This window comes from Typha latifolia, chromosome 1 (genome assembly GCF_019914945.1).
Source record: "Typha latifolia isolate L0001 chromosome 1, TyphaL0001v2, whole genome shotgun sequence".
Taxonomy (NCBI): domain Eukaryota; kingdom Viridiplantae; phylum Streptophyta; class Magnoliopsida; order Poales; family Typhaceae; genus Typha; species Typha latifolia.
The window spans coordinates 7,682,519-7,710,257 of record NC_133086.1 but is presented as its reverse complement, the minus strand read 5'-3'; the positions used below and the strand labels follow the sequence as shown (position 1 = coordinate 7,710,257).

The window sequence follows — 27,739 nt, the reverse complement described above, 5'->3', positions numbered from 1 at the left end:
TGAAGGCAAATTCTATGGACTCTCTCTAAAAGTAAAATAAAATAAAATAAGATAGAAATCGGAGTCGGATGATGGATGTGACGACGTGGCTAGTATTTATTAGCTCCAGAATTAACTCTTTTGTTCAGCAACCAAATTGACCCAAATTCAGGCCCAACCCAAACTGCCAGTCTGCCTGTACATTTTAAACCCGCGGAACACCAGAAAGATATACCAAGGTTATCCGCCTTCCTCCACTCCGCTCCTCCGTAGAGAGCTCAACGGATAGTTCCCCGCCATGGCTTCCTCTCTTCTCTACACCACTTCCTCCCTCGCCTTCACGGAACGCGTCCCGCTCCGCCTCCGCTCACCGGCGGCGAATTCACGGCCTTCGCTTCATCTCACTAGTACAGTCTCCCTCCCTCCCTATCCCCCCCCCCCCCCTCCCTCTCTCTCTCGCTTCAAGTTTCTCTCTCTCTTTCTTTCCCAGTTAGGTAGCTCTAATCGCTTGATTCGAATCCCAGGGAGGAGACTAACTGTAAGGGCGACGGAAACCGATGCTAAAGAAGGTTTGCTCTGCGATTCCAAGAATAAAAATCCCCTTTTCCTTTTCCCTTTCCTGATAGGGTCTTGTTTTGTTTTGTTTTTTTTGTTTCGTCTACATTGATGTGGGGTTTAAGTTGTTTGGGTTGTGATGCAGTGAAACCTACAGCTCCGGAGAAGGCGCCGGCTGAGTCTGGTGGCTCGAGTTTTAATCAGTTGCTTGGGATAAAGGGCGCGGCACAGGAGGCGGTGATATCTTGATCTCTAATGTTATTATAATGTGATTCCTGGTACATTTTGATTTGGAGTCTGTTGCGCTAGGAAGAGGAAAATAATCAACTAGAATTGGAATTTTTGAAGAGCATTTGGAGCTCATTATTATTTGTCTCCTAGGCAGCAATTTTAACAGTTATAGATGTCTACTTGTTTTAGCACTTGTATTTATAGGGATAATTAACCCCTTGAACTATTGCTCATTTTAACATAGATCCTCTTATTTATTTTTTATAACACATTGACTCCCTTAATAAAACCTGAAATACCTTTCTATTGGTTATTTGTTGTATTCTTGTCATTGAAAGATGTCACCGATCAATTTTAGGCTCTTCGGAAGTTTAGTCAGTCATCAAGCTAGGCTGATCAATCTTTCATCGTAGAACAGGGCTATGCATAGCTAGGCTGCTGCTTTTGTTACTTTATCAAGAAAGTCCTCCAACTTGGCCCTTTGAAAGTTCATCGTCAAGCTAGGCAGATCAGTCTTTCATCTTCCATCGTAGAACAGGGCTATGCATAGCTAGGCCGCGTCGTTGTTACTTTATCAAGAAAGTTCTCCAATTGGCCCTTTGAAAGTTCGGTCATCAAGCTAGGCAGATCAGTCTTTCATTGTAGAACAGGGCTATGCATAACTAGGCCACGTCTTTGTTACTTTATCAAGAAATCCCTCCAACTTGGCCCTTTGAAAGTTCAGTCATCAAGCTAGGCAGATCAGTCTTTCATCGTAGAACAGGGCTATGCATAGCTAGGCCGTGCCTTTGTTACTTTATTAAGAAAGCCCGCCAACTTGCTCCTTTGAAAATTCAGTCATCAAGCTAGGCAGATCAGTCTTTCATTGCAGAACAGAGCTAGTCTGCGTCTTTGTTACTTCATCAAGAAAATCCTCCAACTTGGTATAACTCCTCTTTTGTGCTTCCGCCTTCAACGTCTAATGGACAGGAGTCCTCTCGCTTAATTGTTGAACTCTTCCTGCAGCCTTTGTTGCTCTTGTTCCCAGACATACCTTGGAAGGCATACCCCAGAACCAATTCATTCATTTGCTCTCTTCGTGATAAAGCTTTGCCTTACGTTGCTTGCTGGCTCTAAGCCCATCTCCTTTACTATGCTACACCTGCTCAACACCACTATTAAGCTTGAAAGGCTTCTACCTTCCCTGGAAACGACCCTTGTTCAGCCTGGTTGGCGCAAGATTTAGTAGGGTCACTGCCTTTCATCCACCCTTCCCTCATATGCTTACAAGCTATCCATAGAAATGGAACGATAAACTTCGGATTAGTTTCTAGGAGAGCCTTAAGTCTAGCTTGAGGAGCACTGTAAACCAGTAGACATAGGGGCACTCCCACTTAGGCATTTGGCTTTGGGGACCATTTTGCCTCTATTTTAGAGAAAAAAAAAGAGAGAAAAATTGAAGATAAGATGGTCATTTGATGTTCTCTGTTGACATCATCAAAGGGATGAGAGATATTAGATAGTCGTGGAGGTGGAAATATCAAAAAAATAAATAAATTTATGTAGTGCTACAGTACAAGGGTCCACATGTAATTAACCCTATTTTAGCACACTATGTAAAATTGTAAACCAAGCTACAAAGTGAATATTCACTAGCTAAAGCTAAACTTGCATACAACATCCTACTATTTAGGACATTTGTTGTTCCAACCCCACAACTAGCCCATCTATTCTATATAATAAGCAAAAGACACAACTCCATTAGGTTTTTCAATGGAACTTAATTGTGATCCTGAGTTAAAGTAACTACATTACTGAATTGACCAACATGATTTTTTTTATGCAATCCATTTGAACGGCGCTAAGTTTAACCTAAACTAGGGTCCCAATATGCTTTTTGCTTGTTTTACTATAGGGTGGGATTTGGAAATATTAAATATGCAGGGTTCGAACCACAGTTTTGTTTGCTTACGTGTTGGCTACTTGGCTGTTCTACTCAAATTTCCCTTGGTTAAGTAATCTCCACACTAATTGGATGCTAAAGCTTAATTATTAAGGCAATGTTTGATTAGTGCATAACCCTCTCTTATATGCGAATTAACCCCTATTTGTAAATAGCACACCAAACACCATTTTCTCTCTAGAAGTGTGCTAAGTTTGGTCAACGTGCAAAGATTTATGCATGTTTTTCTATCTCAGATGAGGGGACATGAAAAATTATCACTCTTTTTCTTATCAAACACAACCTCTTATATTTGTGTTTAAGGCTTCTACACAAATAAAATGAGGTAGAAATATTTATCCACTATGTATCTTCTTAATTCGTCAATAAGTTGATATGATTTAAGGATAATTCATTTGATCTTCATATCCTGTCAGTTATCAATCTTGTTTGTCGTCTTACGCTCTTAGTTTAGTGCTACATATTTAGAGAACGTCATGAGTGGGCAAATGAGATTGACATATCCCAGACTCCCGGTTCAGATGATACAGTGCAAAGCACACAGATATATCAATCTTAATAAACAGCATCTACTTATACAAAAAGATGCAATGCTAAGATAATTTGGTTGATTATTAGAAGTACCTGTTGGAAGAAGTCAACATCGTCAATCAGTTTGTGAACGGAGAAACATCAAAGAATTGTTTACTAACTAGAAGCTCAAATCTGACTGTTCTCTTGAGATCTATGTAATAGCATCACGTCAACTATGTATGCTGCTATAGTACTAGTGTCTCTGAAACTAAAGGAAGAACTGCCTGTTTTAGTAATTTATCCACATAACGGTCTTCAGATTGGTATTATGGTAACCGACTTTTGTTGGATATTTGTATGCTATAGTGACCCTATAGTTATATGTAATTACTTTTCCTGAGATTTGAATTTTGCAGCCTATCTCTGGGTGATGATTAAATTGGATCATTTTGAGCTCTTATTGTTGTATAATTTGCTTATATTATTCAGGCTCCTAAATGCAGGAGATTATTATCAAGTGCTTATTCTAAATTATTGGCTGTTCGACTATTTCCACATAGGATATTTGGAAGATCCGTCTTCAACTTACTAAACCTGTCACTTGGCCTCCATTGATATGGGGGGTCGTTTGTGGAGCTGCTGCATCTGGTAATATTCTTGGCTATTTTATATTCATAGCTGTTGTTGCCATTCTATCTTAAGCAATGCCCATTTTTGAGTTTTTTTTTTCTCTCCCAGAAGAGTCATGGAACAAAGTTAAAATCTTTTATGACTATCTAAGCTGTGTTTTTTTGTGTTGTTGCTTAAGTTAGCTAAATTACATGTGCATGTGAAAATTCTGTTACCTAACGTTAAGCGCAACACTTAATACTAACAAAAGATAGTTTACAGGCTAAACATTGAAATGAGTTCTTCAATGACTTACTTGTAAGTGCAACAAACTAAAATATACAAAATCAATTTATTTATATCCTTTCCAATGTATTCTTGTACCCAGGAAATTTTCATTGGAATGTTGAAGATGTAGCTAAATCTATTATTTGCATGATAATGTCTGGACCATGTCTTACAGGCTACACACAGGTTAGATTGATCTTTTATTTGCTTTCCCTTGAGTTGGATGTTTGGTGGACTACTTATAGATGTTTGATATTTCAATCTTCCTTACCATTCTTGTTATTATTCTTTTTGTAGACGATTAATGACTGGTATGACCGAGATATTGATGCAATTAATGAGCCATACCGTCCTATCCCTTCAGGAGCAATATCTGAAAATGAGGTATGTGATATATTTTTCGCCAAAAGTCTTGCTTCTTTAACCATGTATTTGATATCTCAAGGGATCCAAATACTCATTTACTGACTTGCAAATAATTCCTTGGAGCAAATTGGTCCTATTTGATGGGATAAATGGAAACTCTCAAACTTGCTTGCTAGACATAAAAGTCAGACATTATACTAGGCTGTAGTATAAAAACATGTTTCTTTCCAGGTCAGTGCTGAAAGTATTCCCGCTATAAGATGATCTAAAAGAATCGACAAGCTTATTTGAAGTACAAATATGGAAATGTATGCTAGGAGGATTTTCATTGATAAAGGTGTTTCTTCGAGTGACCAGAAATGATTGTTATCTTAAAAGAAATTAGGAAAAAAAAATTGTGCAAAATCCATGATATCACCGGTACAATGTCACTCAATATCTTCTCTAAACAAAGAGGAAAAACCTCGAACCTCTTGTTAAACTAGGAATTTTTGCTATGACAGCTAGCATTACATATTGGCATGAAATGAGATGCTTATTTTTTTAGAAAATTCTTGGCTCAAAAGGGCTTTTTATTTCCTAAACCTCCGTTCACTTTAGGAATAACTTTTTTCTTATTATGGAATATAACTTCTTATTTTAAAACAACAACTAAATATTATAATCATATTCTAAAATAGAAACACTATTCATTAAAATTATATCATATACCACACACTAATCCAATTACTAATATACTTTGTCCTATCAAACTATTTTATATTAAATTAAAGAGTCTTTATACCATTAAATTATTTTTTCTCATTTTTTCTTTCACTTTATATCACATTAAAGTTAATTATTTCACTCTTATTTTAGAATATATGTATGCCTCATTTAGAAATAGCAAATTAGAATACTTTTTTAATTACTCTTATTCCTAAAGTGAATGAAGCCTTAAGAGAAGAACCCCTGATCTGGTAAAAGGTTGAGCATTACCCTATTTTGATTAACGAAACACTCCATTCATCATACTTTCATAGTTTCATTCATAGAAGCTATTTTTGATCGATGTCGATCCCGATCTAGGGGTGAAAGCAGTCCATTGGCTGGTTTCAGCATCCGTCCAATACCTGATCTGTTTCGGGTTGGGATTAGTCGCATTGGCTGAAATAGACTAAAATGGGGAGAGAGAAAGGAACAAAGAGAGGATGTAAGAAAGAAAGGGACAAAGAGAGAGGAGAGTGAGGGAGAGAAAAAGAGAGCTCGTTGGAGCGAGAGAGAGTGAGAGTAAAGGAAGAAAATAGTTTATCTAAGGTCGTCGGAGGTCAACAGATCTGGATTTGCGTCGGAAGATTTCATCTGACATTGATGGAGGGTGAAATTATGTTGGAGAAGCATCTGCTTGGGGAGAGAGTGGGAGAGAAAGAGTGTGAGTGCTAAAGAGAGAGATGATAGATTGGAGAGGGAGTTAATAAGAGAGAGTGGGAGAGAGAGGTAATGAGGGAGAAGACCAATGTGGATGGTCGATACTAGCGATATTCCCGATATGGCCTAGCTAGAGAAAGAGTGTGAGTGCTAAAGAGAGAGGATAGATTGGAGAGGGAGTTAATAAGAGAGAGTGGGAGAGTGGGAGAGTGGGAAAGAGAGAGGTAGTGAGAGAGAGAAGAGCTAGTGGGAGAGTGGGAGAGAGAGGTAATGAGAGAGAAGACCAATGTGGATGGTCGATACTAGCGATATTCCCGATACAGCCGATAAGTATTGTTTGTTTTGGATAGCCAATCTCGTTTTTGATATTTGGAACCTTAGTTTTATTCCGCCAGAGAATGATTAGTCATACCACCTTTTTATACATCAAAACGCTATTACAAAAACAAAGCCACCTGAAGTAACTTTTAAAGTTTTAACTAACCATGCATCCATATTTATTGTCATCCAGAGCAACCAAAATATAGTATACAGAGAAAACACCAAAAAGATATTTGATATTTCTGAAAGAAAAGAGGAAGAAAAACCAAACCATCAATTAGGGTGCTAAACTTTCCACTTTTTGTATGTAGATTTCTAGGTCCACTCTAAAGTAGACCATCAATTAGGTTGCCTTATTTTACTTAAGATGATAAAAGAAATGATTTAGAATGTTCCCTTTTCTTGGCTCAGATGAAAACTGATTGTCCTATCATTCTTAGATCTTCAAGTCCCACAAGCCCAACATAAGAAAGGTTAATATTAGATCAATCTGATTCTCTTCTTTGTACTCCTTTGTTATCCTTTAATTTTCTTACAACTCTTCCTTCTTTCTTTAAGGAAAGTCCTTACAATCAAGGTTTCTCTTTAATGGTGGTTTTTGGCATGGAAGAAAAAGGAAAGGATAAGGATAAGCAATTAATTATTTATGCAACATAAACAAACCTTAGTGTATATTAAGGGTGGCAATTTTTGACAGATAAACCAACATGAACTTGGAGGGTTTAAATGGGTTTCAGATTCAGGGCATAGACATGCTGAGCTGCCTAATCCCATTATTAATTGGGTTATATTCATGTTTATTATTTCAACCTGTTTAATCTATTTATAGCCCACCAACCTATCTATAATACAATAACCAAATTATGACTGAAATAACCCGTTTATCAGGTGAATAACCCATTTATAACACGAATAAACCTATTTGTAACCCAAATTACTTATATAAATCTGAATATATCATTTAACTCAATAACTTGTTTATGACCCACGTACCTCATTTAAAAAATGAATTTTTCGTGTCTAATATTCCAACATTTTTAATAAATGGATTATATTTATATCATGGATGGTCGTGCCAGTCAGCACTTGCCGTGCCGGCAGCTTACCAGCACATGGCACAAGGGGTGCTAGATGGCACCCCTCCTAATAGCTTTATCGCTCGTCATCGACCTCGTCGTTGAGCTACTTGTCACCGATCGCCTTCGCCGTTGTCGGCCACCGAGCTTCATCGTGTGCCCTAGCCCGAGAGAGAAGAAAGATCGATCGAGAGAGAAAGAGAGGGGGTTAAATACTTAAGTTGCGGAAATCCGGATCCACAACTTAAGTTTTTAACCCTTCTCTCTCTCTATTTTTCTTCTCTCTTAGGCTAGGGCACCCGACGAAGCTCGGGCGACAGCGATCGGTGAGTGGCTGTCGACGACTGCGAAAGTGAAGGTGAATATTCCTTACCTTTTCCTCTCCTTCTCTTACAATACGTGTCGTGCCGGCCGGCGGCCGGCACAGTCTATGCCTATGGAACAACCATCGTTGATTTGTGTTGACTTGAACTTGTCTCAACACATACCCGACCCACCCTGATTGCCACACCTAGTGTATGTATTTGGTTCAAGATATTCTTTAGTATTCCTTTATATCATTCAGATACTGCCACCAAAATATTTTACTTTCATAATCTAGGCTTCAAAAAGTTTTGGCATATGCTAATTTCTCAAGAATGTTACTACCTGTGAATATGTTCGAAGTTGATGGCTTGATGCATTTGTACTGTAAACAAATCATTTTACATCCTTTCTAAAGATACTATTTTCAGGTTATAGTCCAGATCTGGGTGCTGCTTTTAGGAGGGCTTGGGTTGGGAGCTTTATTAGATGTGTGGGTACGTCTTCCTATGGTGTTTCTAATGTATTATTAAGATAAAGGATCTGGATAAATGCTTACCTAGGCTTTTAGTTGCTTTTCTTCATTTCAGGCAGGACACAAATTTCCTATTGTTTTTTATCTAGCTTTGGGTGGATCCTTGCTTTCTTACATATATTCAGCTCCACCTCTAAAGGTACAAGCACTTACTTCCGTACAGATTTCATGGTACCTTGACATGAACAAATTTTCCCCTTCATGGTTGAACTATATTAGCTGACATCTTCTTTGCTGGGCATGTTTTCATATGGTGCAGCTCAAGCAGAATGGCTGGATTGGTAATTTTGCTTTAGGGGCAAGCTACATCAGTCTGCCATGGTATGACATATTTTTGTGTGGATTTATTCTGTGCTGTTGATATGGTTATTTTTGTTACTTGTTGCGTACAACACATCTATATTTAAATACCCTGTGTTAAATTACTGCTATGTTACCATATGAATAATAGGTGGGCTGGGCAAGCTCTATTTGGAACTCTTACTCCGGACATCATTGTCCTTACACTTTTGTACAGCATAGCTGGGGTACTTTCTTGTCAAACTGGTTTATTTTTTGTGCTCTTGATATTTAGTGATCCTAATGATAATTACCTTTTCTGTCTAGTTGGGGATTGCCATTATTAATGATTTTAAAAGTATCGAAGGAGACAGGGCAATGGGACTGCAGGTCTTTTCTTCATTTTATTTTCTGCTAGTATGGCGTGTTTAAACACTGAAATTGTTGTCTCAAGATATTCCATTATTAAGCAGTTTGCTACATATTAATCTGTCAGTCACTCCCTGTTGCCTTTGGAATTGATGCTGCCAAATGGATATGTGTTGGAGCAATTGACATTACTCAAATTTCTGTTGCAGGTATAATGCACCAGCTTACCTTTAATGCTCATTCCGCTTCATTTGCATTTAGCTATTTAGAGCCCGTAAAATCTTTTCAGAATGTTGTCAGAGCAATGTATCATAGTCTAAACTAAAAATTAAGGGCTTCATAATCATAAATTCCTTTTCAAGTGTGGGAGACAGGAAAAGGCACGAGTTCATTATGCTGATACTTCTCGAAAGCGTACACACGTGATGCCTGCATAGTCCTAGAAAAAAGCCTTGACAATAAACAATAGGTCACAATAGCTTATTAACCAGTAAGTAGGAAGTTCTTGCAAACTGAGAGCTGGCATAGTCTATGGTCTGAAGAAAATTGTAACTAAAATATTTTAGGTGAGACTTTTGGTCCTAAAATTTGTTAACTATCTAGTTTACATATTATCATTTTCTCTTCTTGTTTGCTAGTGGCCAAATTTTCAGATAAGTATCAAGAATGGTTTGTCCAAATTGGGAAGCTACTTTATAAATTAGAATTGTAAAACAACCTCAGGTTTAAAGAAAGGGGAGAGGAGGTGAAGATAACTGGGAGGTGTAAAGTATAAAGGAAGTCTTGAATCTATCTCATAGTACACCCATATTACTCCATCTATAGGTAAAACTGAAAAGACTCAAAGTTCATTAATCCATCACATGTCTTATATTACACTTTTGTTAGGACAACTAGTAGACTGGAAACTTAAGTTCTTAGGTAATGGACCAACAATATTATCATGCCTTTGGCAACTGTAATTACTTCTTTTTGTGTTCCCAAAAGACCTCTTAAAACAAGACACTTAATAGTAATTCAACTCAGACCACAACCCCATGTTTTCAAGGAAAAGATAAAAGGGGAAGATAATGAATAGTTAAATCTACTATTACTGTTCACATCTCAGTAGTGAGCAAAGTATCTTATCCTTTTAAATCGAGCCAATGGTGGAGTCCATCCAATAAATAACTTGTCAAAGTCACGACTATTTGTCCTAGCTAATAAAACAATACCAAATTGGCAATTTATATTCTAATAATGAGCTACATTAAACTAATAATTAAAACTAGCTACATAATCTGAATTCACACAATAGTTGTATTGATTGTGGGGTTTTCAGGGACCTGTGAACATATGTGTGACACCTGATTGTCTATCCACACTCCGGACTCAGAAGTTGCCCAAAAGCATCAAAGTGCAAATTGTTAAGAATTAAGACATGGAGTAGTAGTACATCAATAACACACAGCTTATGCATGTATTGGGACCTCCTCGATCTTCTCTACTTTTTTCTTTTATTCCATTTCCATTGATATTCCAATTAACCTGAAGACTTTTCTCTAATGACCTGTAATAGATGTACTTATTGATTCCTTTTCGAAGGAATGTAAATGTACAAATTTAATTGTTTTTTTTTTCGTTTATGACCAGTTACTGCAATTTCCATCCTATATATCTCATACCAATAGGCACTTTTCCTATTGTGTGTTTCATGATGTCTAAGGGTAAATGCAGTTTACTTTTTTTTTATTTTTTTATGACCATGTCTTTTATTGCCATTTCATGCTGCACTTCTTTTTCTTAACATTTTCCACCATTCACTGATAGCACAACTCCAATTTCTTACTTGGTATGGTAAGTTGCAACCTTTTGCTTTAATCCGCTCCGCACACTGTAACATAAGAATTTCTCTAATAAATGGATTTGAAGCTGACAAGCTGAAAGGGCCAGACATTTGAAACATATGCATGTTTTCTTATCATTTTGCTGACTGAAATTACACTACTCAGGGTCCTCTCACATTTTGTATATATAATGATCTTGATTGTTCTTTGAGGTTTCAGGTTACCTGCTTGGTACTGGTAAGCCATTTTATGCATTAGCCCTACTCGGGTTAATTATCCCTCAGGTGGTTTTTCAGGTAAGCACTAGACCTTCCTATTTGATGATCATCTCCTGTTATATAGTTTGTATACTATTTCAGGGAAAAGGAAAAAACATTCCACTATCTAAGGACATCAAAATTTTGTTAGCAGTTTTAATCATTCAACTACGAAGTGCTTTATTTGTTGTATCTTAATTCTCATACTTAAATTGCATTTGCAGTTCCAATATTTCTTGAAGGACCCTATCAAGTATGATGTTAAATATCAGGTATCCATGCAATTCCAAACCATTCACAGTATTTGTAACTATGACATGAAAGCTAGCCTAATGTATTCCTTACCATGTTACAGGCTAGTGCTCAGCCCTTCCTCGTCTTGGGTCTCTTAGTAACGGCCTTGGCGAGCAGCCACTGATCAAGACATCACCGAAACTACTTGAGTGGAGATTTTTCTGATATCTGCTGGGCTATAATGTATTGATATGAGAAGATATGAAAGCTGGAGCTGCACTATTTGGCCTCTTATGCTAATGCCCTGCTTAGAAATGCTATAACCGCAGCTACGTAGTTTGGTCTTGGCCGAAAGTATACAAGTGCATGGTTTTTACATGCATTACTTGTCGTTCTATTTAGTTTATGAATGATTTGTGTATCTTAGCACCAACATTTAGCTAGGTCCAAGAGCTGTATGTATCTCATGTTTACTACCAATTTGGTTGTGTAGCAACTTTTCGTAGTCAATATTGGTCAAGTATGCACCACTAGTCAATGCTCTGTCATCTTTGATTGCAATTTTCAGGCTGTTGTTTCTTGAACTGTCGAAATAAATTGAATTTCTAAGTTTCTGTTGTAGCTGATATATAACTTATTATTGACAGATTGACAATGTTAGGAACTTGTATGGCAGAAATTTACATATACAAGTGCAGCACTTGGGATCAGTACATTTCAACTATTCCATCTATAAATGCAGACATTTTGCAACACAGATGGGCATCTCCAGATACAAAGAAAAAAAAAACCTAGTTCTGTAAATAATTTTCTTTTCAACTGACATGGTGAAAAATAGGTCTAGTTTGATAAAAATTTGAGAGTTCACCTAGTATGGTAATATCTATTTCTATCAAGCAAATAAATTTTGGAATAAAAAAAGTTCCTGGATTGTGCCAGATTGGTCTAAGAGTCAATTGAATCTGAAAATAAAATAAAAAAGAGATGAGAAAAAGTGAGAATCTAGATTATAGTCTTCTCTGTAATCATGCAGCAGTAGCCAAATGGCCCAAATCTAATAATAATTTCCTTATCGGGTTTTATCCCTATCCAAAACCCATCTCGACAATCCGACCCGATCCAGTCTCATCCTTTATTTCCGAGTTCAGGGACCAATAGCACAAATATCCACAAAAGCGGGCCTTTTTGCAAACTTCGTCTCTCTTTCCATAAAACCCTAGAACCTTCTCTCTCGACCTGTACACCTTTAGCCATGGCGAACACCGAACCGAAGCACCGAGAAGACGAGGAGGAGACCTCCGGGGTGGCCGCCGGAGACGAAGAGGATACCGGTGCTCAGATCGCGCCGATCATAAAGCTCGAGGAGGTTGCCGTCACCACCGGTGAGGAAGACGAGGACGTTCTCCTCGATCTGTGAGTCACTCCTACATCTCCGTCCATTATGCCTTAAGGTTCCATTTTTATCATCACTCTTCTTTCTTGATCTCACTGCCGTTATTCTTAGGAAGGCGAAGCTTTACCGGCACGACAAGGAAGGGAACCAATGGAAGGAGAGGGGCACCGGGAATGTGAAGCTTCTTAAGCACAAGGTGACCGGAAAAGTCCGGTTGGTTATGAGACAGGCTAAGACTCTTAAGATCTGTGCAAATCATCTAGGTATTCATTTCTCCTTTTTGATCTTTTTTGCACTTTTTCTGGCTTAGAAATTGCTTTGGGGATGATTGGATTTTGTTTTATTTTTGCGGGGTTTGCAGTTGTTACGATGACCAAGTTGCAGGAGCATGTGGGGAATGACAAGTCTTGCGTATGGTACGCTAGTGATTTCTCGGATGGGGAATTGAAGGAGGAGATGTTTGCTATTCGATTTGTATCTGTCGAGAGTGAGTTGTTCTTCACTTATTCGTGATCTTTATCGTATATTACTTGTGGAGTTCTTTTAATTTGTTTTGATGCTTGCATGCCTGAAGCTGTGCTATCTTTTCTTACTTCTTCTTTGCTGCTATGCGCATTCTAATGTTTGGTTCAAGTTGTGGTGTTACATGCTAGTAGAGATATGTAGGTTGTTTACCCTTTCAACTGATGGTTATTATAACTTATGAGAAGTTCTTGTTTCAGTTTTGTAGACTTAAGATATTATTGAAATGGAGTTGATAATGTGATTTTATTAAAATGTGAAGTGGGGATAAATATGCCATTTGCTGCTTCAATTCTATCGCTGATGTTGGCTCTTATTACTATATTCATTTATTCAATTGGTATATGGTATATTCAGGTGTTACATCATGAGAATATATAATAATACCTATTAGTCATTAAGTTGCTAAGTTTGCTTGCTAATGCCCCATCATGTTGAGGAGAGCTAATGTTAGTTATTTGTTTGTTTTGTTCACTTAGCTTATTATCGTTTAGAGTGTTGAAGCTGTTGCATCTTTTTGTTTTTTTTCCTTCATTCCTTATATTAAATAGATATTGATATGTCAAAACATTTGTTGTAATACTAGTCGATTTTGTAAGTTTTCTTGTTAAAATATTGTCTTAAGGCATTATTGTCCTTGTTGTCATCCTAGATTCTCACAATTCCTGTATTCAAATTAGTTAGTTGTCAACTAACCATGATCAACTCTTTTGGTTTTATGTGTGATGATGTTATTGATAAAATTTGCTTATAGCTTTGATTTTAAAACTTGATTATTCTTCTTTTATGTTTTTTAGGACCTATTTTTTACTTAATGCTAAAGATTTTTAAGTTATATGATGTTAACCGGTAGGCCCTTTAGGTGCAGTAATATTTCCTTGTTTGATCCTAATGATGTAAATTAACGTGGATAGGTGCCCACACATCATTTGGGTGCCTTAGCCTCTTTTTAGAACACTGTGGTGATTATATTCTCATGTTTTAGGCAAACCATTGTCTTTTTAAAAGCTTCAAACCATGATGCACTTGAGAAAAGAAATGTAACCAAGTATTAGGGATGTTTTGGTACTACTGGACGACATGTTGCACATGCGCTGGCTAAACCATGTCTTAAATATGTGTGTTCCTTTACTTGCCACAGTTGTTTGGTGGTGGTGTTCTACTGCGTACTCCTTTTTCATACATCCTTTTCTCACTTTTATCTCCTCTACACTTTTCTTGTTTATTGCTATCATGTGCCAACTCTCCAACAACAGCCAGCCAATTATCATACTAATATTACTGCTATTCCTGACCATATATTATAAATTCAATCGACATAACTTTAGTTCTCCTATCCATCATATTTCCATTTCAAAAGTGAACCTCTCGGTCTTCTTTATGGTTAAGAGATTAGTATAAGCAAGATACCTTTCGGTTCAAGCATCTTCAAATGCTTATGATCTTACTTGCTTTTGGTATTGTTTTATTTCCTTAGACTGCTTAGAAGCATTTTCAATATAACTGTGTTTTCTTTTCTCAGACCGCAAGAAGTTCATGGAGATGGTTCAAGAAATTTCAGAATCACTGGGAAAGAATGAAGAGAAAGAGAGCAAAGAAGCTGCATCTACTGCTGGACTTATGGAGAAGCTCAGTGTGAGTGAAAGCAAAAAAGAGGAAAATACAGCAACGGATGTGCCTGCTGCAACTGGTGAGAAGGAAGTCAGAAAGGAGACACAAACAAAATCTGAAGAATCATCTTCTGCTGCCTAGATCTTAGGGAGCAACTTATTCGGAGTTCATAATGTGCCATGCTCCACGGTTTCCTCTGTAAAATTAGCCGATTCAAAAAATTTCCATAGATATTTTATCGGGAAAGGAAGAACTTTTATAAAGTTCCTAAGAGCTCATAGTCTGCCATTTATGTTGGAATTTCTGCAAGTCTCGTAACGTAATGTTCTGTCCAAACCTTCTGCTGGTGTTTTATGTGCTGTGCAAGTTCGTTAGGATCTTTGACGTAACGGTGAGGATTTTAAGTGTTCTTGTGTTGGTCATTTGTAAGTTATCCAGCTTTTTCAAAGTTAATTTGGTTTTTGAGTAGTACAATAAACCTAGTACTTTTGCCATATGCAATCACATTGTGTCTGAAATTATATAAGCTTTTCTCCTGAGTTCTTTTGAACGCATTGAGTTGCTGCCTTTTAACTTACCCTACTCGATTGATTATGTGATGAAATGATGTGTGGCTTTCAGTACATTTGAAGTGCTACTTGCTCACATGCTCTCTCCAACCTGGTGTTCTTTGGTGTTGCCTACTCTTTCATGTGCAAAAGATATATTATAGCTTTCTGTTATATATATCGTGACAGTGTTCTTTAAATGGATGAAATTCCAGGTATTTGATGGATAACGGGAAGTCATCAATTAGCGACTTCGCTTATCATTGTATTGCTACAATTTTGCAATAGATGATTGTATGATATAATGTATATGGCTTAATGTTCTTTTGTGGACCTTACTGTACTTTTTTTGCTGGATGTACTACCACCACTAGCGAGCACCTGAAACATTCAAGCAGGACTTCACTTCTATGTGGATAATTTTGTAAGTTCGGCATTTTCAATCAATACAATCCTAGATTTTGTGTTGAATTATTACTATGTTACAAGTGTAACAACAATCACTTCACAGTAATTGCACTGCAACCACTGACTACATTTCAATTAGTGTTTAAAATTGTATGCCAACCAACCAACCAACCAACCAACTTGAGGCACCATTTTCATTGTGAATTCAAGGCATTACAAGGGTGAAGTTTAGTGCTGCTAATAGATCATAGCATTACAAGGGTGATGACTGAAGTCTGAAGGCACAACTGGTTGCATGTCCTTTTTTATTCCAATTACATAGTCATCTTGTCACCAATGATTTGTGCCAGGTGCATCAAACTATTTGACAGGGGCATTGCATTGTGTCAAACACTAGGAGAGGTAATGAATCATATGAACCTAGAAATGTATCTCTTTTGTCAATTCCTAGCTAGTAGGGGGACCACACTCCTTTGGCCCTTGGAGGAAGGATGCATCTAGGGCTTGAATAATGGAGTCTTCACTTGGTCAGTGTGGCCTTGGAAGGACTTGGCATTTAATGTGGGAGAGGATATGGGGTAGGCCTGCAGCCAATTGCATGCTTTTGTACTGATAATTGTGACTGAACTGAATGACTTTTACAGCCTGTGATGTGAAGACAAAAATTTCAACACCAAAATGGAGGAGAATTTCTAAAGATGCTTTTGGATAACTTTACCTTATAGGTATTTACATTTTAAGTCTAATAAATCCTGACTTTTATTAAATTTACTCCTATATTTCTCATAAAGAGAAGATATTGGATTCCAGCTTTAATTGCAACTTTCTACTGCAATGTCTAGTTAATGCAGACAATTGTTGAGTTTTTGACCAAACAAGTCCTCTCTTGATTTACTTTTATCAAATGGATCACTCTTCAGACTTAAATAGTTTATTTCATTGTAGCCGTTAGCAAAATATTTTACTTTTAAATAGAAGCTGAATCTATAAGTTAATAACATAAATGATAATTTTATTAATGATATATATATATATATATATATATAATATTGAATTAATCATCGATTAATTTAAAAAATTTCAGATAAAATATTAATAGATTCAATTAAGTCCATCTTAGTTTTTTTTATTGCTACAGATAAAATGTCAATCAGATCAATATCTTATATATAAGAAGAAAAATATTAATTATTAGTGCCTTCTTTTCTTAGATATAACACTGATAAATTTAATATTTTATTGACAATTATAATAAAACAAACGTCTTTTATGTTAAGTATGATAAACTGTTTGCCGACATAGCAAAGTCTTTATCTAAAGATCTGTGTCGCAGTACAGAGAAGCTTGTACTGTGTCATCTTTTAGATCTTCGCTTGTCATTATCTTCTATTATTGGCTCCCAGGGGCCACTCCTTTCTTCAATCTTAGTCCAAGTGATGTGAACCAGTGCCCAATGGAGACGATGGATACAAATTACAAGAATTAGTTTCTATTAAAATTTATTAAAAATAACTTTTCTTTATTATTATTATTATTGTTGTTGTTTTTAATTATTATCCGCGCGCTACCAAATAAATATTTATTATTTAACCCAGCATTATTTTTAATGACCCAAAAATACTCTGTGCTAATTTTTAACATACCATAACCTTGAGTATAGGGACCTTCTCTAAATTAGTTTTGGGACTCCTAAATTGGTTCATAATTAAATATATCTTTCTCTTTTTCATATAAAATCATAATAAAAAATATTTAAAAGTATTATCGTTATTTTGTATTCAGTTACTTTAACCCATATATATATATATATATATCATCGACTATTTAGATATTTTTAAGACATTTTAATTAAAATGCACGAATTGATTAATTATTATCTACAATATAAGATATGAAGTTATTTGTGTCCTGTTTAAGAAAAATGGGTGTTTATGATCAAATTCGATCTAAGGGTTGACTTCTAATCCATGCAAATCATGTGGATTAAATTTGATACTTTTAGTTTGAAAAGAATTAAGCGGTATTTGATTACAAGCTATGAATTAAAAAATTCTAATCCATACGTAGAAGTTTCAAAAACCACTTATAAACAAAGAATAAGGAGAATTATTAATCCATGAACAGAAGTCTAGTTTAATTTTCTCATGAGAAGCCCATTATTTCTATATATTATTTGTTTTTCTCATCTATTAGTCGTAGATCAGTCAAATCAAAAGTAATCAACTGACATTAAATAAAAATATATAGATCTTACAAACACCTTTCAGTACTCGTGATTTAACTAGCAAGCATGTGATGTGTTTTATCATGAAACATCTAATATATATATATATATATGAATATTTTTGAATTTGAATTTCAATGACATAGTTAAGTTCTCACTTCCCATATTAAAAATAGGCTTGAATTAAAAATAATTTGGAGTATAGATTATGATCAAGTTTGAATTGAAATTATTTCAATCATTTCAAGCTTGAGCTTAAATTAATCAATCAATAAGCAATTTCATGCCTTAATCAATTCAAGTCAAATTTAAGCGTTTGAATTAGATTAAGCTTGAATCAAACTGAAGCCTACTTAAAAACATATAAATTATTAATATCATGTATTTAGAAAAATATATAATATAATCAGGACTAAACTCTATAAGATCAAATTACATAATAATCTATTTAAGTAAATTTTAGAACATAATAAAAGTACAATAAGTATATAATAATTTTGAGTCTTATCGAGCTTATTTAATTGCGATGGCTAATGATCAAATTTGACTTGAAATTATTTTCAAGCATATTTTAAAATTCAAGCTCGGCTCAACTCATTTTCGAGATGACCTCGTGCCAAGATCGAGCATATTTATAATTTTGACAGCCCTAATTAAAAATAAGAATATATAAGATGAAGACCGGTTTGGTTCTCTTAACATCTTGGAACCAATTCTAGATGGAGGTTACATTTAGAACTAGAGAATATAAGTGAGATGATATGTTTTAGAAGAACTCTAGATAGAATTCAATTAATTTTGTTTAAAATATAAATACTTCTATTTGAGAAATAATAATATTGAAATCAAATCCATTTAAATTTTGTTGTTTGGTCCGAGGTAGGTCTTCACTTCATTGCGATATTTTTTTTCTATTTTAAATTTCACTATCTATCGTCTAAATCTACTGAGATCACTTGAAATCTCATTAGTTGATGGTTCCAAACAGAGAATTTGGATAATTTTATTCAGGAATTCTAATCAGGGTGTAAGTTTACTCTAATAATAAATATTCATTTAATTATTATGTGTATTGAATTAAATAATCGGCTTTTGTTCTCTTTTAACATCGCCACCCATAACTGATATTAGAGGTAAAAATAATATAGATAAATTATGTTGAAACTCACTTCAACTCCTATAATTTTATTTGTGTCACTTTACTTTATTATGATTTTAATTTAAATATAACTATTATTTTTTTTATCATGATCAAACCACAAGTCGAATTTGAAAATACTTATTAAATATAAAATTATAAAGAATTTTTAACGCTTCTAAAATAATATAGATCGAAATTTAGGTCTAACCATAAGAGATAAAATATAATTTTTTTTTTCAAAATAATATCTAAAATTAAGTCATTAAGGACAAAGGACAAATAAGTGGGCCCAACCGAGGCTTTGCTACATGGAGGCGCTGATGAAGTGCATGTCACAACCGACTTCTTGAAGCTCACACTAAAGTCGCTGCCGACTTACTCCCCACCAGCACTCTTTTCTTTTCCCTCTTCAAAACCACCTTCTTCCCTCTTCCCTCTTCCCTCCCATCTCGCATTCTTTCCTCCTTCCTTCCTTTCCCTTCCCTCCTCTTCACAGCCACCAAGCTTTTACTTCCCTGCCATGAGATCTTCTACACCAACACCACCACCACCATTTGCAGCAGAGAAAGTTTTGGTTTCTCGAGTAAGTTCTCATCTGTCCTCCTTTTATTTGAAGTTTTACGTGGTGGAGTTAAACTGCTAACACATTGGATTTCTCTTGTAGCTGCATTTGTGAATCATGAGAATAGCTTTAGGCTCTTTCTTTATTGGGTCTTTGATGGATTTCCTTTTTTTTTTCTGGCTCATGAATAATATGATATTGGTTGTGAGATCGTAGCAAATTGATTCCTTTTTAGTACCTGTTTATGATTTAAATGGGATGCCGCAAGTTCCTAAATTCGTAAAAGAGAAAGGGCCAACTCATTATTTGACTATCATCTTTCTCTTTGAAGAAAGTGAGTAGTCTCTGAAAAAAGGGCATATAAATTTGATTGAATTAAATGTATGTAGTTGTCTAAATCCAGTCTAATGGAAATAGACCCAAATTGTGAATTTATACTTTCTAGGCTGTTTTTTGTTTTATAAATGCTTTTGCAATATCTGATAGTTTTATTGTTATTAGAGCATGAGTGATTTGCTATGTTCCAATCTCAGTAGGATCTCTCTTGTTGTTGAATCTCTATCCTCTCATTTGTTTGCAAAGTCTATGTGTTGACAGCTTGAGCTTTTCGAAATTTTCAAATAACTAGCTATGCATATCAAGTTCCTTATTTACATATGACTAAAGTCAAGTTTTGCATCACCAAGAATTTGTGGTTGATTTTGTTCGTCAACAGAATTTAGTTTCTTACTTGTTCTCGGACTATTGTTTATGGAGGCAGGATCCGAAGAGACCTTCTTGCAAGACCGTGCTCACACTTGCTTACCAGAGTCTAGGAGTGGTTTATGGAGACCTTAGTACTTCTCCCTTGTATGTGTACAAAAGCACGTTCTCAGGGAAATTAAGCCTCCACGAGAATGATGAGGAAGTTTTTGGGGTGCTCTCCTTCATCTTTTGGACCCTTACTCTAATTCCTCTCTTCAAGTACATTTGTTTTGTTCTATCTGCAGACGACAATGGTGAAGGTAGGATTTATTGCACTTTGTTAAATATGATGTCTAGTATTTGTCTTGATCTTTATATATTTGCATTCCTGAAGAGCACCAAATCAGTAACATCTATGGTCTACTACTGGCTTTTGATTTCTTATGGCATTGAACATGGAAAGAAATCCTTTTCTAGAAAAGCCCAAATGTGTTGGAGTTCCTTACAAGAAAATTTGGAATTGTGAGTGGGTTAACACGCTCAAAGAATAAAAGTCCATTTGTTTTTATATAATGCACAAGTGAATTTTCATTTTATGCTAACTTTCGTCATCTCCCACTTTCCTACCAGGCGGTACATTTGCGCTATACTCTCTTCTTTGCAGACATTCCAAGCTATGTACTCTCCCAAATCAACAAGATGCTGATGAGAGACTCTCAATGTATGATGTGCAAGGAGTTGCAGACACATGGCAGAGTTCAATGCTCAAGGAATTCTTCAAGAAACATCCGAGGTGTCGAAATGGACTACTAGTAGTTGTTCTGCTTGCAACTTGCATGGCAATTGGTGATGGAGTGCTAACGCCAACAATTTCAGGTAAATTACCAGTCGCATATACTTTCAGGTCTATGAATTTACCTCCAGAGGTAAGTCTAATTTGATTTCTCTTTTCGTCAAATGAAAATTTGCATACACCAAGGCAGAGAGTCCTGAAGAAATCTATATTCATCATTTTGATTGCATACGGAATATATCTTCTAAATTGTGACCTTTTATGTTCTTTTCATTAGAAGCAAGTTGAAATATCATCAATTCATCACCTATAATCGCCAATAAGTTGGCAACCTCATTATGTCTATCTGTAGGGACTAAATCAATCTTCAGACTTAATCTCAGAGAGGCAGCTGGTAAATGCTTTATTTACCTGAGGATATTTATCTACTGTCCTAATTCAAAAGTGCAATAACCCGTCAAAGAGAATTAACAGACCAGCTAACATCTCTGTGGTCTTCCACAAATCTTCACATGGAAACCACCACTGTTTTGCTGTGAATATCTGTGCTTTTCATGTAAAATATATTCCTTCTCCATGATGTTTCAAAAAAAAAACTCTAAATATTTGCTACATTTGTCCAAATAAATACCAGTACTATTCTGTCGAAGTAGTTGACCCGTCTGGGACCTTTATATGCCCAAAAGATACGAAACAGAAAATTTATTCAGGGATTGAGCATCAGAGTAGTTGCTATTTCTCATGCTGTGATGATATTTCTTTTAACATTTGATCTGTAATTTCTCTTGATTTGTTTATACTTAAAAGATGTTTGCATGGCATTTTTCAGTTCTTTCTGCTGTTTCGGGTGTTGGTGTGAAAATAGAAGATCTTCATGAAAGTAAGTTCACTTGGATAGACAATCGATCTTTGCCCTTCCCTTTTTCATAGTGCAAGAAAGGTGACAGGAAATAAAGATGCATCTGTTTCATCTACTTATAACGTTTTTTTTCAGATTACATTGTGGCAATTTCATGTGTTATTCTGGTGGGTCTATTCTCTCTCCAGCATTACGGTACACATCGGGTTGGTTTCATGTTTGCTCCAATTGTCATTGCATGGCTTCTGTGCATCAGCGGAATCGGTATTTATAACATAATGCGATGGAACCGAAATGTCTTTTCCGCTCTCTCTCCAGTATACTTGTTTAGATTTCTCAAAAGTACAGGCAAAGAAGGTTGGGTATCATTAGGAGGAGTAGTACTATGTATTACTGGTAAGTAGTATTTCTTTCTTTTATTTTCCACTAGTCTTTCCACTCAATGAGAGGTTTATTTGATTGTCTGCCTAATCTCCATAAACAAATTATGTCAGGTGCTGAGACAATGTTTGCAAATCTGGGTCATTTTTCTCCACTTTCAATCAAAGCAAGTGCACATTCTCCTTTTAGAATGCAGATTAATTTATATAATGTTCTTAGTATGAATCCTTGTAATTAGAGAATGTATTGACTGCCAGCTTGCATTTACTTCGCTGGTGTATCCCTGTCTTATTCTTGCTTATATGGGTGAAGCTGCATTTCTTTCTAAACACCATGAAGACATCCAGCAAAGCTTCTACAAAGCGATACCAGGTAAAATCTGCTGCAAAGTGCCAGAATTACAGCAATATTTGTATTTTACTTTCTAAAGCTTTATATTGTATGCAGAAGCTGTCTTTTGGCCAATCTTTATAGTGGCGACTTTTGCAGCTGTTGTTGGAAGTCAGGCTGTTATATCAGCAACCTTCTCAGTAATAAGCCAGTGTTGTGCTCTAAGTTGCTTCCCTCGTGTGAAGATTGTCCATACTTCAAACCATATATACGGACAGATTTATATTCCTGAAATCAACTGGATTCTCATGTGTCTATGCTTGGCTGTCACCATTGGGTTGAGGAATACAAACTTTATTGGTCATGCATATGGTATAAGCTTCGCTTTTAATTAACAGAATTTACGATTACGTATAGTAGAATGTCATGTAGTATGGTTCTTTGACAAGTCTATCTAATTGCAGGGCTTGCGTTCGCGATTGTGATCTTTTCAACGACTTGCTTGATGCCACTAGTAATGATAGTTGTGTGGAAAAAAAAGATAATGACAGCGGTTACTTTTCTTGTATTCTTTGGATCTATAGAGCTTTTGTATATTTCAGCATCATTCATAAAAATTCCTGAAGGGGGGTGGATACCACTTGCTCTCTCTATGATTTTCATGACTGTGATGTACACCTGGAACTATGGCACACTAAGAAAGCATGAGCATGACTTGGAGAACAGGGTTTCCGTAAGCCAGATACTGGCTTTGGGGCCTACACTTGGAATTGTTCGAGTACCAGGAATAGGAATTATCTATGCTAATGTAGTAACTGGGATACCGGCAGTTTTTGGACACTTTGCAACTAATTTACCTGCATTCCATCAGATCTTAGTTTTCGTGTGTATCAAATCAGTACAAGTTCCCTTTGTTTCTGAAGAGGAGCGATTTCTTTTAGGCCGGATAGGGCCAAAGGAATTTCGCATGTTCAGATGCATCGTTCGATATGGCTACAAAGATCTGCACAGAGATAATTATGATTTCGAGAATGTATTAGTATCTAGAATGTTAGAATTCGTCGAGATGGAAGCTGAATCACACTTAGTAGGAAGCACAGTAAATCACGAGTTGGCAGATCATAGCAGTAAGCAAACTCTACAACTGTGTTCGACTTTATCTCTGGAGAAAGCTAAGGAGTGTGGTCTTGCAGAAAATTATTTTCACAAGGATGAGTCTCTGGAGATTCTGAAGGCAAAGGAATTTGGGGTGGTCTACATTATTGGACATTCATATGCCAAAGCAAAGGCTTCATCTTCCCTCGTCAAGAAGTTTGCGATCAATTTGATATTTGCTTTTCTTAGCAAGAATTTCAGGGAACCTCATGTCATCTTGAATGTCCCTCACTCCCTATTGCTGGAAGTTGGCATGATCAACTATGTTTAAGAGAAACTGAACTAATTCTCTTCTTTCTTTTAAAGATCCTGCTCGCACTGAATAGGAATCAATATCAGAGCTCTCACATTCTGCGACAAAGTTTGCTCGATTTTCCAATGACATGTTGCTTCTCTACAAGATAAAATGTTAGTAGATGTCTTAGTACATGACATACTATATGAAAATGGAGATTGTTACAGTATGTGCCAAAGGTGCAAACTTGCTCTTTTTATTTGTTAAAAGGAAACAATCTCAGCTGAATGCTTCCTTGAATCGAACACGAAAAATATTAGCATCTTTGGACAGCATCCATTGTTAATCAGTAACCATCAATTTGTCTGAGATGTTTGCGAGGGTGGGTGAGCCTGCTTGTGGAAGTACGTAAATCTAGTATTATTCATCAAATTAGCTGCAAATCCAAGCCTAAGAATATGTCTTGAGCTCATCGAGTTCTTTTTAATCAAATTCTGAGCTGATTACAGGTAGCCAGGTTCATCTCCTCCAAACTATGTACCTAAATATGCATCGATGCTAAACTTACAACTATTTTTTAATCTGAAAACACTAAAAAATTCAGCATTTTTTAAGGCTTTTAAATCATGGGAAATGCCTCAAAAACACTTGAAATTTAAGCATGTTCTGAGCATGCCTGTTCCAAAAATAAATACTTTTCGACGCCGCCAAATCAGATAAATATCTTTCGCACAATGCCTATTCATCAATGACTATTCATTAACAGAACTCATTGATACTTTTTCATATACAGATATAGATAGATAGCAGCAAAGTAGGCCAAATGGCCTCTCATAAAAGTAAAAGTTGGAGATGTGCATCCACCTTCCCACCCCCACCTATCACCTCGTTGTAGTTCTCAGAGGGGATGAGGACGTCAAAAGCTTGATCGTAGTTCGACGCATTAAAGATCGCATGGCCCTATCTCTAGTGTTTACAAACACAAGTGGAGAAAAGGGGAAAAAAGAAAAAAGAAGAAGAAAAGATTAGAGACAAATCGAAGTAATATAAGAAGCCAACTTTTTCATCCTTACCTTTGCAAAATACTAATACTTCTTTTCTCCATTTCATGTCACCACTTACAACTTCACCACCTTTTTGCCACTATAGTTGCAATATGATGTCAAATCGACCAGCTTTGGTTCGAATTAAAGCAAAAAAAATGTAAGTGGTGGTGATCATGGATCAAACTAGATCTTTTACAATATCATAATTTCCACTTAAAACATTGAGCTCTTTTAAAAATGTCATTTGAAAACAGAACTTAGATTAAAAAGACTGTTATTCTTATATAAAATTCTCAAAATGGTTTTAAAGCTATCTAGTATTATTCGATATATGTTATAGTTTTATAATAAAAAACTAATGATAAATATTTTATGCTCTAATCTAAAAAAAAATAATAACAGCAAATTTAAATAATAGACGACTCTGACAGGATTCAAACTCATAATTTATGCTATAATATCATGTTAACTCACTAATGACTTTATAAACTTAAGTTGTTACATAATAATGTTTTTTTTTACATTTTATATTTTAACAGTAAGAAAAAAAATCAGTGATAAATATTTAATATTTTAAGCTATAAACAAGGGTATTTTAGTTATTTATATACATTACTAACTTTAATAACCATAATAATAAATTTTAAAAGAATCATAAAGAATTCAGTGGCAATTATGTAAAAAACTCTTGCATATGTACTTGTTATAAAGTCTTTATTTTTAGTATTTATCCTGAAATTGTAAAAAATTAAAGTTGATTACAAAGGAGAATGAGTCCAAAACACCACTCATCATCACACTATGATATGGTCCCGAGAGAGCGCATGTCAGTCCAAAAGCTTTGTGGAGATTGATAAGGGTAGTTGGGCGAGTGAGTAATTTATTAGGCGGAGAGGAGATCGAGCTAAAAGAATATGAAGAATTAATGATCAAGTTCTTTCTTTCTTTCTTTCTTTTTTTCGGCAATGCTTGCAATTTTTGTTCTAATCCAGTAGAGGAGTTTAAGGTAAAGTTGGAGGAAACAAAAAAATGTTGGTGTCTTCGTGCTCCTCGTCGTCGTCGGCGATGGGAAAGTGCGTGGCGGAGGCGAGAGCTTTGAAGGTTCATTGCGAGGCGGAGAAGCGGCGGAGGGAGAGGATTAATAGGCATTTGTCGACGTTGCGCCGCATGATTCCTGATGCTAACAAGGTGATTGTTGTTTTGTCTCATAGAAATTATATGCCATATATAACTTGTAGTTCATTACGTGATTGCTATACCTGCTCAAATCTTACGGCCTACTTGTATTAGCTTTTCGAGCGCACTGAGTCAAACAGAGTTATTGTTACAAATGACAATAATTTTAATTTATACAAATCGCTGACTAAAAATGTGTCAAAAAAGAGATTTTTAGTACTTGTAGCGATGAACATATATATATAAATCTCAGTTTGACTTTTAAAATTGTTAAACACCCCTTCCTTTTTCCTTAGTGTATTCAGAAGTACTGACTGTTTCATCAGGTTACAGTTTGTTCAAAAACTCTTTTTTCATGCATCTAGATAATAGTTGAGAATGATGGAGAAAATAATTTAGTGAAGAGATGTAACACATCAGCATTCGTTTTACTACTGCAGATGGATAAGGCCTCTCTGTTAGGTAGAGTGCTTGACCAAGTGAAGAACTTGAAGAGAAGAGCAGAAGAACTTGGCAAAGGGATCAAAATTCCCCCAGAGGTTAATGAAGTCATCGTTGAATGCCCCGCCGGCGACGAACATCAATACTTAACGGCTTCCATCAGCTGCGACGACCGCCCGGATCTCTTCGCCGACCTGATAAAAGCATTCCATGACCTAAGGTTGAGAACAATTCAGGCAAACTTAGTATCCATAGGAGGGAGAGCACAACATGTCTTCGTACTTTGCACAAACGAGAGCAATAGAACTGAGTGCTTGAGCTCTCTCAAGGAGTCAATAGAAGAAGCCTTGGCTAGGATTGCTACTCCAGATATGATGTGCAACAACATTTCAAGCAAGAGGCAGAGGATCTTAGAGTCAAATTACTCCATTATCTCATTATAAGTTTGCATGGGAAGGCCAAGTATCAAAAGGAGGCTAAAAGAAGTACTAAATATCTACTGCTGTTCTCCACTCCATGCCCAGAAGGCCTTCAAGGGACTATATTTGATAGTGGTAGATGATTACTGTGTGGAAATAAGAGAGTTTTTTTTTCTTTTTAATAAATAGGTAAATAAGAACTCAGCTGATTTGATCTTATATTCTTATAATGACCTCCTCCTTGCAAGTGATTTGATTCATTACTACAAGCACAAACAATTCAAATGCAGATTGGATTCCTGTCCACTTCTTTACCCCATAGGGTGCTTTTGTTTGGAGGACAGCAGGATATAAGGGATGTTATTAGATTAGTTATCTATAGAATCGACATATCTTATATTTGGTATGAGAATAGTAAATTGAACCAATAGTCAAGATTTTAAATATGGCCTAATACATAAAAGATAGAAGATAACTCATTAAGTGTGACTGGTGATGCTCAATCTAGGAATTAGAAAATTGCTAGTTTAACTTAGAAAAACCATTCGATAGCCAATTTTATACTAAACTAGTTTGTCACTAGGAATGAAGTGTGTAAGCTTAAGCTTATTTTATTTTAACTCCTCGGGATAATAGAGTAAATCAAATTATCATAAGAGATTTAGTTCTTCCTAACTAATATCACAATTACTATTACATTCTTCAAAACATTATAGTTACC

General features: G+C 35.8%; 4 protein-coding genes across 6 annotated transcripts; all 4 read left to right on the top strand.

Annotated features, from left to right (window-relative positions):
* The first annotated feature begins 129 nt into the window (after positions 1–129).
* Positions 130–11,699, top strand: LOC140793788 (chlorophyll synthase, chloroplastic-like). The gene is made up of 15 exons (XM_073145487.1): positions 130–386; positions 504–548; positions 680–771; positions 3,781–3,868; positions 4,218–4,303; positions 4,415–4,501; positions 8,022–8,087; positions 8,181–8,264; positions 8,385–8,446; positions 8,577–8,652; positions 8,732–8,794; positions 8,901–8,982; positions 10,819–10,895; positions 11,081–11,128; positions 11,212–11,699. Exons 1-15 carry the CDS (start codon positions 278–280, stop codon positions 11,272–11,274), a joined length of 1,128 nt encoding a protein of 375 aa, XP_073001588.1. The 5' UTR covers positions 130–277; the 3' UTR covers positions 11,275–11,699.
* Positions 11,700–12,261: 562 nt separating this feature from the next.
* Positions 12,262–15,166, top strand: LOC140788995 (ran-binding protein 1 homolog b-like). Its single transcript, XM_073138565.1, has 4 exons — positions 12,262–12,503; positions 12,595–12,746; positions 12,845–12,970; positions 14,528–15,166. The coding sequence occupies exons 1-4, from the start codon at positions 12,343–12,345 to the stop codon at positions 14,755–14,757; spliced, it is 669 nt and encodes a 222-aa protein (XP_072994666.1). The 5' UTR covers positions 12,262–12,342; the 3' UTR covers positions 14,758–15,166.
* Positions 15,167–19,291: 4,125 nt separating this feature from the next.
* Positions 19,292–24,268, top strand: LOC140780288 (potassium transporter 1). 3 transcript variants are annotated; one of them, XM_073125721.1, is made up of 9 exons: positions 19,292–19,520; positions 20,260–20,503; positions 20,814–21,059; positions 21,806–21,856; positions 21,971–22,231; positions 22,330–22,382; positions 22,474–22,588; positions 22,664–22,918; positions 23,011–24,268. In XM_073125721.1, exons 1-9 carry the CDS (start codon positions 19,458–19,460, stop codon positions 23,970–23,972), a joined length of 2,250 nt encoding a protein of 749 aa, XP_072981822.1. In that variant the 5' UTR covers positions 19,292–19,457; the 3' UTR covers positions 23,973–24,268. The 3 variants fall into 3 exon arrangements, with proteins under 3 accessions (XP_072981822.1, XP_072981830.1, XP_072981838.1); XM_073125737.1 differs by lacking the exon at positions 19,292–19,520 and adding an exon at positions 20,578–20,705 and having other exon boundaries at positions 20,374–20,503; XM_073125729.1 differs by lacking the exon at positions 19,292–19,520 and having other exon boundaries at positions 20,365–20,705.
* Positions 24,269–25,811: 1,543 nt separating this feature from the next.
* On the top strand, positions 25,812–27,265 carry LOC140796119 (transcription factor bHLH51-like). Its single transcript, XM_073148998.1, has 2 exons — positions 25,812–26,170; positions 26,599–27,265. The coding sequence occupies exons 1-2, from the start codon at positions 26,012–26,014 to the stop codon at positions 27,040–27,042; spliced, it is 603 nt and encodes a 200-aa protein (XP_073005099.1). The 5' UTR covers positions 25,812–26,011; the 3' UTR covers positions 27,043–27,265.
* Positions 27,266–27,739: the final 474 nt, after the last annotated feature.

Coding starts and splice junctions, on each gene's coding strand:
- LOC140793788 (XM_073145487.1), top strand. CDS start 278: ATGGCTTCCTCTCTTCTCTACACCACTTCCTCCCTCGCCTTCACGGAA. Junction 8,088..8,180: donor GAGCTTTATTAGATGTGTGG/GTACGTCTTCCT, acceptor TCTTCATTTCAG/GCAGGACACAAATTTCCTAT. Junction 8,265..8,384: donor ATTCAGCTCCACCTCTAAAG/GTACAAGCACTT, acceptor CATATGGTGCAG/CTCAAGCAGAATGGCTGGAT.
- LOC140788995 (XM_073138565.1), top strand. CDS start 12,343: ATGGCGAACACCGAACCGAAGCACCGAGAAGACGAGGAGGAGACCTCC. Junction 12,504..12,594: donor GAGGACGTTCTCCTCGATCT/GTGAGTCACTCC, acceptor CGTTATTCTTAG/GAAGGCGAAGCTTTACCGGC. Junction 12,971..14,527: donor TCGATTTGTATCTGTCGAGA/GTGAGTTGTTCT, acceptor TTCTTTTCTCAG/ACCGCAAGAAGTTCATGGAG.
- LOC140780288 (XM_073125721.1), top strand. CDS start 19,458: ATGAGATCTTCTACACCAACACCACCACCACCATTTGCAGCAGAGAAA. Junction 21,060..21,805: donor GCTAACGCCAACAATTTCAG/GTAAATTACCAG, acceptor GGCATTTTTCAG/TTCTTTCTGCTGTTTCGGGT. Junction 22,232..22,329: donor AGTAGTACTATGTATTACTG/GTAAGTAGTATT, acceptor AAATTATGTCAG/GTGCTGAGACAATGTTTGCA.
- LOC140796119 (XM_073148998.1), top strand. CDS start 26,012: ATGTTGGTGTCTTCGTGCTCCTCGTCGTCGTCGGCGATGGGAAAGTGC. Junction 26,171..26,598: donor TGATTCCTGATGCTAACAAG/GTGATTGTTGTT, acceptor TTACTACTGCAG/ATGGATAAGGCCTCTCTGTT.